The sequence below is a fragment of the Python bivittatus genome, unplaced genomic scaffold, assembly GCF_059951505.1.
Source record: "Python bivittatus isolate LINGU-HERP-01145 unplaced genomic scaffold, Pbiv_v1 ctg000610_np1212, whole genome shotgun sequence".
NCBI lineage: Eukaryota > Metazoa > Chordata > Lepidosauria > Squamata > Pythonidae > Python > Python bivittatus.
Window position 1 is genome coordinate 58,416,392 of NW_028277088.1, and position 13,361 is coordinate 58,429,752.

The window sequence follows — 13,361 nt, forward strand, 5'->3', positions numbered from 1 at the left end:
GAGGAAGCTCAGAGTGGAGTGGTGGGGAAATATGTGTGTGTGTGTGTGTATACACATATACACACACACGTGTTATATGTGTTTTATGTGTGTTATGTGTTTTATGGTTTTTATATTTTTAAAGCTGCACTGGGGTGGCATTAATTTCGTTCTACAAGCTGTACAATGACAATAAAGATTTCTATTCTATAAAGAGAGAGACATAAATATTGAAAACAAATAGTCAAATTTGTAATAATACATTTCTTTTTATGTATTAGTTATATTTAGTTTCTATCTGATTTTACTGTGTTGATGTATTAATAAAATAAATCAATAAATAAATGTGTGGTTTTTTACATCAATATGTGGCCCATAGGGATCCTTATGTACAGTTTAGTGGCCCTGTACATTCTGTCTGAGTTTGACACCATTGCTCTAGAGGATCAAGCAAGTCCTAAGATCCCATTCAGTGGAAACACCATGGAGGCACTAAACAAGCATTCACAGAGAAAAGGAATGTATAAATTAGCATTTATACAGAAAAAGATACACTCTAGTACATTTGATTATATAACAGTAAGAATCTAAATCAGAATCTGTCACATAATGGGAATAACGCAAGGCACAATTACTTCAATGAAAGTTACACTGAAACATTAACTTGCTACTGTTCTGTAATTCAGTTAGAATCATGGTGCTAGACTTGAGCTGTCAATACTTTCCTCATTCTTTTTTTTTTAAGTGTGCCATCAATAGGTTGCCAATACTTGCAAAGCTATAATGTCAACAAGACAAAGTATGGTTGGGCAAGATTATATAATTTGACCCCAACTGTCATTCACATTTGTTGGATCTAATCCAAGAAATTGTCCTGGAATAATTACTGTCTACTTGTTTAAATAATTGAAGTTAAAAAGAGGTAGCAATAAAACCCCAGATTTTTTTTTGTTTTTTCTCAGGATGAGTTTGTTTTTGTTTTGTTTTTTTAAAGAAAAGAGGAGTGGCAGAAAGGAAGAAAAAAATGAAAATATTTGGAGGTCGAATAGGATGAAAATCACAAAACAATGTTAGTGGTGAGGTGGATGGCTTATCTGAGAAGCAGCAGTAGCATTGCCTCCCTTTCCCACAAATGTCACTTTTTAATTTGCTGCACTGCAATGAGTGGCAACAGAAAATCCTCTAGCTGAGCAAACTTTTACCCTACAGTGCTGATCTTCATGCTTTGGTATCAAATGCCACAAGGCATGGTAATGATCACTGATTTGCATGGCCTAAAAGACAGATTCTTGGAGGCAGATTTATTCACATGTTTATGTTCTGCCAACAACCATGACATAGAAGATGCTGGAGCCAAACAGGAGGAGGTCATAATTGTCAGGGCTGCTTTGGCAGCCCCCAAAGGCATCAGGTTGGCTGTTCTTTTAAACCAAAAATGGAAAAAGTGGACTAAATGATTCATGGTCTGATTGAGAAAGGGCCATTACAGGTAGTCCTCACTTAACAACAGTAATTGGGACTGGAATTTCTGTTGTTAAGCGATGCAGTCATAAAGCTCAATGTCACGTAACCACACCGCTTAGCAGCAGCACCTCCAGCATTGCCATTGGAGGTTCCCATTATTAAGCAAATCACCACAGATCGTTAAGTGAGGACATCACATGGTGGCCATTTGCAACCTCCTGCCGGCTTCCCCACTGAATTTGCTTGTAGAAAGTTGGCAAAGAAGGTTGCAAATGGCAATCACATGACCATGGGATGCTATGACAACTGTAAGTATGAGGACTGGCCGTAACTACCACTTGTTCAGCACCTTCATAAGTTGGAACGATCACTGAATGAGTGGTCGTTAAATGAAGACCACCTCTTACCTATAAACTCAATCTGATTACAGCACTGTATGTTCCTGGTAGTTTTGCAAGTATCAGACAAGACAGAACACATATTATCCTTTAAATTTAGAGTTGATTCCAGCCTTTAGCCATTACTCTGACTGTTTTTGTGCTTTCAGAAGTTCACTTGCCATTGTTGTGATATGCTTCCAGGCAAACTGGATATGGGAAGACTCCACTGTGCGGGCACAAATTGCAAAACGAAGTACAAATGTTCCTCTCAGGTGACATGGAACAAGATGAATCTTCCTGGCATCATTTATGTTTTTAAGAAGCACTTCATTAAGTTCATTACTGCCCTAGAATAATGATAAAATATGCAATAATAGTTATTCCTATGACACATGTCATTCCTGCAGCTCTGTCAGAGACACATTGGAACCCTCATGGACCTGTTGTGATAGATCTGTGAGGCAAAGATAACATTGCTCATATTTATGTTGACTAACACTACTTTTCATGCAATATATATTGAGATATTTAGTATACCATCGGGTCTAGCTCATTTCAACCCATGAGGCCCAAGGATAAGGATGTGGACTTGTAACCATCCAGCCTTCTACATGGTTTCTTGACCCTTGCCCATTTAGTTCATTTGAGCTAACCAGTGGGGTTGACTGGTTGATCCAGAGAGGGTTGAAAGCATTTTTGCAGGATGGAGAAGTACCATTAAATTCACCCACTCCTGAAAAAATTCCCTAGATCCAGAAAACTTTCCTAACTACTGCCCAGTCACAGATACCCCTTCTTGGGGCAAAATGCTTGACCAAGGGTAACATCTGCACAGACATTCTTGGAGAACACTAATTATCTCAACCTTTTTCAATCTGAGTTAAGCCTGATTTTGGAATAGAACCAGCCATAGTCGCCCCGATACCCTGAAAAAGGGAGACACAGGGAGTGCAGCTCTTTTGAACCTGCTTGACCAACGCCACCTCCTGGATGATCCTCTATGAGGTTGTGGTTGGGACAACATGTTACAATGGGTTACTCCTATCGCAGGGATACTCTTAAAAATACTATGTTGTAGGGCGCCACAGGGCACTATTCTGTCTCCAGTACTATTTATCATCTATATGAATTCACTGGGGAATTTGTCAGGCTTTTTGTCAACCAATATAAAGATGGCACTCAACTTTACTTCTCCATAACAACTGAATCAGGAGAAGCTGAACACATCCTGAACCAGTGTCTAAATGCAGTGATGGAGTGAATGACAGCCAATAAGCTAAGACTGAAACCCAATAAGATGGAGCCTTTCTGGATGAGCAGTTCCAGAGTTCAGCACTGGGAGATTTACCTGTTCTATAGAGGATAATAATCACTCAGAAAGAACATGGACATAGTTTGGAATGCTCCTAAACTAATTGTTGTCAATGGAAGTCAAAAGATATCCGTGGCTAGGAGTGTCAACTGCTAGCCTCAGCTGGTATACCAACTATACTCTTTTCTGGAGAAGGACAGCCTAGCTGTAATTGTTCATGCACTAGTTCCCTCAGGTTTAGTTGTAGGGCTACCTTGTACTTGGTCCAGCAGCAGCAGCTGGGCAGAATGTAATGACCAGTTTAGCTAAGCAGGGCACCTGATCATAAAGGTTACACCTTTGGTGAAGCAACTGCAATGGCTGTCAATTAACTACTGAGCTGGATTCAAGGTCTGAGGTATGACACAGAAGGCCTTAGTAACTTGGAACCAGGATATCTGTCAGATCATCTTCACCATTATAGATCTGGTTGGTTATTGGGAACATCAGAAGTCCTGCAATATGTACTGACAGCTGCTGAATGCCATCAGGCAAGTGTTTCTAGATGGGCATTTTCTGTAATGGTGCCCACACTCTGGAATGATCACCTATAATATAAATGCTATACTATATATAAATATTATCTACTATAACATCTTTTTAGCTATGTTGAAAACTCACCTCTTCACCCAGAAATTACCAGTTATGATTGTTGGAAGTTTTTTGTTTCCCCTCTCTTTCCCCACCCCTACTTTTTAATGAACAGGTTTTACTGAATATAGATTCACGTTGTTTTAATGCATTGATTTATTTGTACTTTATTGCTGCTTTTTATTGTCAACTACTTCAAGATGCTTCAATATAAAACGTTTCTATAAGCATATCCAAATAAATTGTTGGAAGTGCGAATCCGAGGGCTCATAACCCACTGGCCACAAGGGGGCAGTAGGGTGTAGACGGTTAAGGATTTGTTTCCCTTCTTTGTCAGCCTGCCTGTTTTAGAGATTGCTGATCTGATGGCACTTCCTTCAGCTTTTCTTCCCAAGCACGTAGGCACAGAACACAAGCTCTTGGCATTAGGTCACTAACTGCTAGGCTTTGCGGTTCCTGTAGTATATTTCCTGTAAATACATCATCTCTCTGTTACAAAACCTGCTTTACAAATCTTCACTCAGATCAGATTCCCACTTCCAGAAACACTCAGACACAGAGAAGAGGCTTCAACTTCCAATATCAATCAACCATTCAATCAGTTCTTTAGGGCAGGGCTTTGAAACCTTTTCAGGTCACAGAACCTGTTAGTTAAAAAAAATATATTCCTGGAACCCCTGATCAAGAGGCAAAGCTTTAGTGATAGAAAAATAGCTGCACTTAAGTGAACCTTTTGTTTCGTCTCTCATGAAACCCGTCAAGGTCTGATGGAACCTTAGGATTCTGCGGGACAGAGTTTGAAAAAACTGCCGTCGGGCACCTTTCCCCAACATGGTGCCCTTCACATGTGCTGGAGGTACTAGAGCAGGCATCTTAAAGTTGCTGAGGATGGGAAACACTGATCTAAATGAATGGTTTGCAGTTTTTCCATCATCAGGAAATATGTATTATGTATCTAGTCTGCCAAAGTTATCTGCAAGATTTTTTCTTTGGGCATGTGTCCTATAAGATATGTGCTCTGTATATTACAGGAATAGGATAACAACGAGGAACAAGTCCTATATCAGGAGGGAGCAAACTGTACACTGCCATGGGCTTCTGGGGAAAAGAGGTATTTAAATGATGTCACGGATAGTTCTGCTCATGCTTCCTACAAATTTTATTCTCTCTGATTCTGCTAGTTTCTTAGCAGTTCTTTGGACAATTTTATTACTCCATTAATGGAACGCCCAATGTACTTAAAATTTTCTGGTTGTCCTGTTGACTCCAACATTATGCCATATCTTTTCCTATTGCAGAAACTTCAGATTTTTCCTTTAGAAATTGCCTCATTCTGACCTTTTTCAAATATCTGGAGATTTCCCATAGATAGAATGGTTTGCATTGTGTTTTATAATGGGAACAATGGGTCTAGGCTGAGGGATGGAGAAAAACAGAGGGATGAGGGGAGAGAAACAAAGTTCTTGCAAGCTGCTTTTTCGGGAGGAAGTTAAAAATGTATGGTTGGGGGGGGTCAGTTTAAAATGTACACAAGTTTAGGTGCAGTGGAGGAGAGACCTGCAAATAAAAGACAAGGATTATATTTAGCATAGTATTTTAATTTGGTATGCATTTATACCTAAGTGTCATATAAGACCTATTTTTTCCCAAAACAACAATCCTGGGAGATAAGTTTGGTGAGAGAAAGTGATTGCTGTGAAGTCATCCCAGTGAGCTTCTGTGGCTGAGGGTGGACTGATAAATGCCCCTGCCTATTGAACTGGTATTCATCTCATAATCATAGCAGAGATACAGACATCCAAATTCAATTGCAACTTCATTTCCTTTGAATTCACAATCTTAGGCTAACAGCATGGGCAGTTTGTCAGAAAACATTTTTAGTCATTTTTGCCAATTTATAAATTTGAGCACCTTCTTCATGCTAAGTGTTTGTTCTAGGTTTTTCCTGGGTCCAGTGATAGCTGTTAGTCACTGCTCTAAATGTGGTGCAAAGAAGCTTTTCTAATAGTAAGGTAAAAGTCAGACTGCATCAATTAGTGGTCCATCTAAAGGCTAGGTGTTCTATCAGAGAAAGGCTCAATGTCTTTTGAAACATATTGTTTGCTAGAAATACAAGGTTTACCCTGTAGTAGTACAGCTTTCCTACAGTCACAGCAGACTGAATGCATCTTGTGTGGGGAGCCTGTTAGAATGGAACATATTGCAAAGACCATGGAGCTGCCTTCAAGTCCTCCCCTTCTTCTCCCATATTCACAGGGTCCAGTAGTTAATACGCTGTCCATCTCCCTAACCCCATCAGTAGCAAATGAAGATACAGAGAGATGCACAGCACAGTGGGCGTCAGGACACTGGACGTGATGTGCTAGAAACTGTGGAAAAGGAAAATCAACATGGGACTGTTTTCACTGGCAGATCTATATTCTTTGGAAAATATAATTTCACCTTTACCATCAAAATATTTTCTTGCACAGGGAAGGATTTTTAAAATTGTTATTTTATAACATAGGTCATATTGTATGTATATCCATTGCCTAGAATTTGGTAGAAAATTGTATAAAAGGACATGAAGCATGCCAGAAAGAAAAAAATGGCTGCTTTGCTTGGTAATGAGGGGCAGCCAAAAGGTTAATTTCCTTAATTTTCTTTGCTTTTTATAAACTGTATTCACCTGTTTAATCATATAAAATCTTAGCGTGTCACTTTAGGCATCTACTCAAGCGATAAGCTAATGATCACACACTATTATCTCTCGAAATGTAAAAAAAAATGTGGTTAAGGGTCAATGTGTTTAAGGGTTATTTTTTGGTCTTCCTTGTCATGATCAGTATTAAGAAAGCTGATTATTTCCTTAAGAGTACTGGAAGCATTCTATTAAAACTAGCAAACTCAATCACTGCTGGAAATATAGAAAAGCCTTACTGATCACTGGTAACAATTTCACTCATCTAAAGCAGATGCTGCGGTTGTTCGTAGTTAAGAGTTGGCATCAACCAACAAGGAGAGCTCTGATCACCAAGCATATTTAAGGTATTTCAAGAAAAAGCAAAAAGAATGTCATAAAGGCTGGTAAAATTATCTCTAAAGTGTAAACTAAGCTTTTAGAAATGTAAGATAAGAAATATTTCATAGAGGTCTGAGAAAATCCAAATATTCAATTGGTGATTAAATATAAAAGTTGATTCATTAAACTGCATGTATGTTACATTCCTCCTATAAATCAAAATACAGACCTGACAATAGAAACTCTTTAAAACTAAATGTCTGCTTTAGCTTTAGTTTTCAGTAAGGTACTCTGATTTCCCCACAAATTATTGTACAAGCATGGTGTTAAAGCAAAGGTTATAGGAATTGGAAATTTGTCCACATTTACCTTTAATCGGAAGCACACCAGCCCCAGTATGACATCAGCACAAATTTCAAATCGATCATCCTGAAGCACTAGGTCCTTAAATTCATGTGCTATCCTAACATGCTAAAACAATAAAGAGAACTTATGAAATCAGCATTCATCCAAAACATAAACAAGAATTCCACAATTGGAAAGAACGTCCTCACCATCTACTCTTCTATCCATTGTGCACTAGAGGGTATATTTATTTCTAATCAACATCTAACAAATAATTAAAGCAATATTATACAATCCCAAGCTTGCAAATAAATCTACCAATTTCTGAAGCTCATCTTAATTTTTAAACATCTGGCTATATTATTGATTCCCATTTTATGGGAAATCACAACCTGACATAAAAAATGAAGCATGTTATTTGCAATATATGCATACTTTATAACAGAGTATGCAAGCACATTTAACTGGATCAAGACTGGGGTTAGCATGTTTTATAAACCCCAAAGCCCTCACAACAGTGGGCATGTTATAACTTTAACCCAAAATACCCTTGGACTGTTTTGAGTTAAACTATCTTTCCCCAGTCAGTTGTGTCATATGAACATCAAGACATCATCAGTCATGGGACAGTTTCCAAACTGCACTCAGTCAGTCCTATCAGAAAAGAACTGGCATTATAAAGGCGCTATCAAAGCAAGCTCCTCCACTGTAATTCACTATCAGAACATGCAGTTCAGCACACCTTCTCAAGGGCTGATTGCCTGTAGCGCTCATGTCCCACCTGATGCTTCCTGCCTGGCCGGTAGGAAAGCAACCAGTGATGTAATAAATGACTGCTTTGCCGGTAATCTGCCACTGCAAAGGTTCACAGGACAGCAGGCAGTAGATGGAAATCTTGGGTTCTCCAAAATGGTGGCTCTTGAATTAGTGTTGATTATGTTCTACCAGTATCATTGATAAGGCAATATGACTGGATCATTGTTCAGAGGCAATAATCTTAGGGCTCATCTGTCTTGCCTCAGCTTGAGGATGACCCACTTACTATTTACTGGGAGTCCATGCTCACAACAAAGCTTCCATCTCTTTGCTAACCTGGGGCTAAGCAAGCTGAAACTGGCCCAAATTATTCCAGTTGGAAAATAGTATTTTCCTGGGAAAATGGAAGAAAACCTCCCATAGGGAAATTCCAGGCTGGATCGAAGAGGAGTCTTCAGGGGTTGGCAACTTGCTGAGCTCCATCTGGTTACTGCAGGACTGCTCCCTCCCATCTGGCTGAGCACATTTCTACGGTGACTGCCAAAGAGATTGGATGTGTACTGGCAGCAACACTGCTCAGCCTCATTGCCAAGTCATGTTAAGGGTAGCCTGTAGGGGCAGTGCATTTTATAGCAATGTACTTTCCTATCATTTCAAGGACAGGAGGAAAGCACATTGGCACTGCTGTGTGGATGATCCCTTATTCCCTAGGAATGACTGGGCAACACTATTTACAAGTTAAACTATTCTTTCTCCACATTGGTAGTTTAACAAAATCTCATCAACACAAAAATCTGCAGAAGCCTATCCACCAATAATGATTAGCTTATATCTTTTATATAAATGGCTATATTCAAACTGCCCTATCTGGCAGTTCCATCAAGCACCTAACTGGCTGCTGAAATCAGTAGACTACAAATTGCTTGGGACAACTTCCTGAGGGGCATCATGGTCTACTGAGGGGCTCTGAGAGACGAGGCAACAGAAGGGATATCTGGAGTACCATTGGAAGAAGATCAATGGTGAATCTGACCAAACATGAGTAAGAGCCTATGTCTGGGTGTCCACTGTGGCAATAAGGGTGGCAAAATGCCAGTACTTTTCCATCTGATTGTGTCAGTGAGCTGTCATCCAGCAAGGTGACTCATTCCCTTGAGTATCCTCACGTTATGTTTCTGGAAGCCTAGGCATAGCAGATCAGTGCTGCAAGGAAACATGTTCATCATTATTGCTCTTCTATTACTCTGCATGAGAGCTAGTTTGGTCTAGTAGCTAAAGCACTGGATTAGGAGTGGGAGAACCTGAATTCTAGTCCTGCTTTATGCCAGTTGTGTGATTTTAGGCCAGACACTCTTTCTCAGCCCTAGGAGGAAGTCAGTGCTCCAAAAATGCTGCCAGAAAAGGAGCTAGCCTTCAGTTGATCCAGAGGTCAGATCTAAATGCACGCCTCCCTTGGCAGGCTATGTGATGTCACTGTTTAATGTAATTAAAACTTGCTTTCTGATGTCACCTATTTCTCAAATGTCAAAAGCATACTCCTTTGGATATTACTCACCCAGCCTTCACTACCCATCACAAATAAAATCACACACCCACTCTCCCTTTGCCTTCCATAGAATAGTCTGAGTAGCACCTTTCCCCATCAGTAATCTAAGCTGAACAAACTAAAAGGATCTAGAAAGCATCATACATCTTCCACAACTGGGGAAGCAGCCTTCCCATATCAGAGAAGACATCTACCAAAGACACTGGCAAAAATTACTCCTCACTTTCTTTGACTGACTCCTAGTGATCCTGTCATCTTTTCCTTATGGGGGAAGGACACGCTGTGGGCAAAGCAGAGCTAGTCCTCCTGCAGGAATGTGGGACATATTGGCTACTTTGGCTCAGGGTGGAATGATGAGGTGTAGATGAACTGCAATGGGACCATCACCAATGATAGGGGAAAGAGGTTAGGGAGGAAACATTCTACAAGCCAGACCTGCCCCTTTTCTTAGACAACTTCCCATAGTTAGCATGCTTGTTGGATTTGTTTCAATATTTCTCCCCATGTGATTCTCCTAACAACAAGCATTTTAGACCAGATGGAAACACTCAAAATTTTATGAAGTACACTGCTTGCATGATAGGCTAAACTTAGTTTTAAAAGAATCACATGGACAGAAGCCATGCTGATACTGGGACCAGTAGAGGGGTAGAGGGGACCTCATTTTACAGAGGCGGATGACTTCAACGGAATATGATAAGAACTAAATACCAATCCAAATGATAGTTCAGAAATTTTCTTGCCATTTCCCCAGATAATTAGATTATAATAAAATAATAATGGAAGTATCCTAAAAAAAAGAATATTAAGGAAAGTACTGTAAGGCATAGAATAAATTATCTAATAGAACAATAAAATGTACTTTATATAACAGGATTGTTACTGCTGGGTAAAATCGTGAAGCTCAGTTCTGGTAGATTTTCCCCCCCTTTTTTCTGCTAGAAAAAAGAAGGATATTGTACCTGTGTGAGAAAGAATTACTTCTGGCATATATACAGATGGGAATCAGTTAATTTTGCAACTGGAAAGCCTTATTTTACAATCAATTAATTTTAATAAAAACTACTATTTTTTATTTTTTGCCCTGATCCTATCCTTTTTTTTTTTTTGGCTAATGTGCACATATATCAGACACAAAACTGTTGGGAGAGAAAAATCTCCAGAACTGGTTTCAGCTGAGATTAGCATAGTAGAACAACAAAGTGGACATCTAGGTAATGCACAGAGCTTATTTTATTTTATTTTATTTTATTTTATTTTATTTTATTTTATTTTATTCTTTTCTTTTCTTTTCTTTTCTTTTATTTGTACAAAATTCATATTTTATACAATTTTATAATTTTTTTACTGTCTGATCTCATAATTTTAAATTGAGAATTGTTTTCCTTTTAAATAAATACAGTATTTCTGTACGTATGATTGTTTAATAGCTTTAAAACAACAAGTAGAAATTAGATGAAATTTTCTTGCATTCTTGTAGCTGTTTTATCTGAAAGAACAATGCTTTTTGTTGTTTTATCTGAAAGAACAAAGTTTTTAAAAAATCTATTATAATCATTTATAATTATAATGAGCAGTATTTAATAAAGCCAGAGGGGGGCGCCAAAGCTTTGGAGATTTCCATTGCTACAAGGAATGGAAACTGAAGATCTTCTATAGGTATAGGAAGATATGCTGTTCATATACAGTATACAGAAAGGTCAGTAAACAAGTACATGCATATGGCTGCTGCTTTAAAACAATTATTCTTTTATAATCATGTATAAAGACTACATAAATATTGGATGGATATGAACTTTAGAAGGTTTGGGAACTTCTGAAAAAAATATATTAGAAATATATTTGCACACCACTCCAATGAAGAAAAGGGGGGGGGGGCAGTTTAGGAAAATTGTGAAATGCCCAGGGAGCTTTTAACTGATCAAAAAGATAAAAAGGACATGTGTAGAAAATGGAGCAAGGGCTTATCCCTAAGGAAGTCTACCAAAAGTAGGGAATATCTTCAGGGAGAAAATTAGACCAAAGGAAAGAAAGCTAAGCACAACTGAAAGAGCTGTTTGTGCATTCCAATAGTAAAAGAAGGGAAAAAAGGAAGGGGTGGGAATTATGCAAGAAAAAGAAGATGGGCTGCTAACATGACAGGGAGAGGGCAGGGAGTTTCAGTGCCAATTTTGCTTCATCCTTTCCCCAAAAGGGAACTGCGTTAAAATTGATCTAAGCAGAACAACTGACAAAAGGAAGGAGTAGCAACCCAAGGTAACTTTTAACTGTGTTTAATTTTCCAAAGCAAGACCCGAAAAGTCCCTTTCTATGTCTTCGAGAAATCATACGCGACAGGCATAGTGTCAGAGAATTACAGAAAGGCAGATCTTTATTTTTCCTATCTTAAAAAAAAAAATACAGCACTTTATATATAGCAGGAAGATGGATTTTTGCAGCCCAGGTTTAGTGGCTTTATTATAGCTCCATTGGTTACAAAATGCAAACTTGTTTCACTGAAAGTGTAACCAATCGTCCTATAACTCTTAGGTGAGTAAACTATATTTCAACAATGTTGTCCTGTTTCTGGCATATAAATCATCAACTGATGAGGCAGAAGAGAAACCAGCAGAACCAGCAAACAGATCTGCCCCTAGTTCCATCCCTGAACTACAGCATTGATTGCCCAGCTTGCATGAACCCCGTCTCCGTGAGCTGGAAAAGAGACTTGCACGGTGATTGTATGGTGAGGTCTTTGGGCAGGACTGTCTACATGGAAGTATGTCGCACTCCCTGTCGCATAGCCCCTTTCTGCGTTTCAGACTGACTGACACCAGCTTGCCTTCCAGCATTTAAAGTTCTATCTGACTACAGTGTGATGCTGGAACAACTTCCATGACAGACTAGCCTTGTCGGTATTGTGGTGTATCTCCTTGGAAACCTGGATCCTTCATCTGGACCCGAGAAATCCTTTCTGCCTTGCTATCTGACTTCTCAGTGCCCACAATAAAAGTTTGCTTATTTAAGACACTAGTTTTCTGCCTTCACCTGTTACTGTTGCAGCCGGTTTATGACTTTGGATGGTTAACAACTTTGATAAAGCAACCTTGCTAAAGCTGAACATACCTTTATCAATGAATATATATATAATGTATTTATAGGTAATATATTTTAACGCATTGGTATGCTGTATTCATGAACATAGTGCATGTTTTTCCGCAGAAATGTGTATCTTTAGATGCATCTCTGGAAAACTGCATCTCAAAATTCAGAAACTACAAACATCAAAATATAACTGGTTTTGATGCACATATTATATTTTGAGCCTGTATTAAATTAATTTTAGATCATGTGTGAACTAAACACATTTTTCTTCCTGTCTCATTCCTTTCTGAGCATTTAGGAGTAAAATAAAATATGTTCACCTTGCGGATGTATTCTTGTAATCCATTCACACCATACATTCGGAACACAAACCACATTTTCAAGGAACGGAATCTTCTACCTAAAGGAATCTGCCAGTGCTGGAGATAAAACACAAACAATTACTTTTCATTCAGAACAGAATCTTCAACAAAAGGAGAAATGAATTAAACACTGTCAGACTTCTAAATAACCCAAATTAGAAGAATAAGTAAGAATCAAATATCTGATAGAGCAAATGCTACGCCGGAGTCCAAATTTTGCAGGACATAGAGCAAGGTGCTGTGCCACAGACAGGATTCAGAGATGTATTCTTCCTCAACTGTGCTCCCCTCTCAGGCACATTTCTCCCTTCTTCTCAATCCCTGAAGAGCAAAGCTGTAATTGCATCCAGCCTTTTGGTTTTTCCTTGACAATTATAGAACATGCAAATTATTCTTCTTATGGGGAAAGAGTACTTACCCTGTAATCTGTAATGCATCCTGTAAAGGGTTGGGGGTGAGTAAAAGAGAAACAGTACAATAATATATAAGTATGAATTTATTA

General features: G+C 38.7%; 1 protein-coding gene across 4 annotated transcripts in view; it reads right to left on the minus strand.

Moving 5' to 3' along the window:
- Nucleotides 1–496: 496 nt before the first annotated feature.
- DDC (dopa decarboxylase) overlaps nucleotides 497–13,361 on the minus strand; it is a 68,337-nt gene continuing 55,472 nt past the window's right edge. For 3 of the 4 annotated variants that reach the window (XM_088150121.1, XM_088150120.1, XM_007425659.4), the window contains 4 exons: nucleotides 13,278–13,297; nucleotides 12,818–12,916; nucleotides 7,136–7,237; nucleotides 497–2,170 (listed from right to left, as the gene is read on the minus strand). In XM_088150121.1, the coding sequence (XP_088006247.1) occupies nucleotides 1,964–2,170; nucleotides 7,136–7,237; nucleotides 12,818–12,916; nucleotides 13,278–13,297 (428 nt within the window). In that variant the 3' untranslated portion in view covers nucleotides 497–1,963. Of the gene's footprint in view, nucleotides 2,171–7,135; nucleotides 7,238–12,817; nucleotides 13,181–13,277; nucleotides 13,298–13,361 lie in introns of those variants that run through there. The other variant, XM_088150122.1, reaches the window with a different exon arrangement.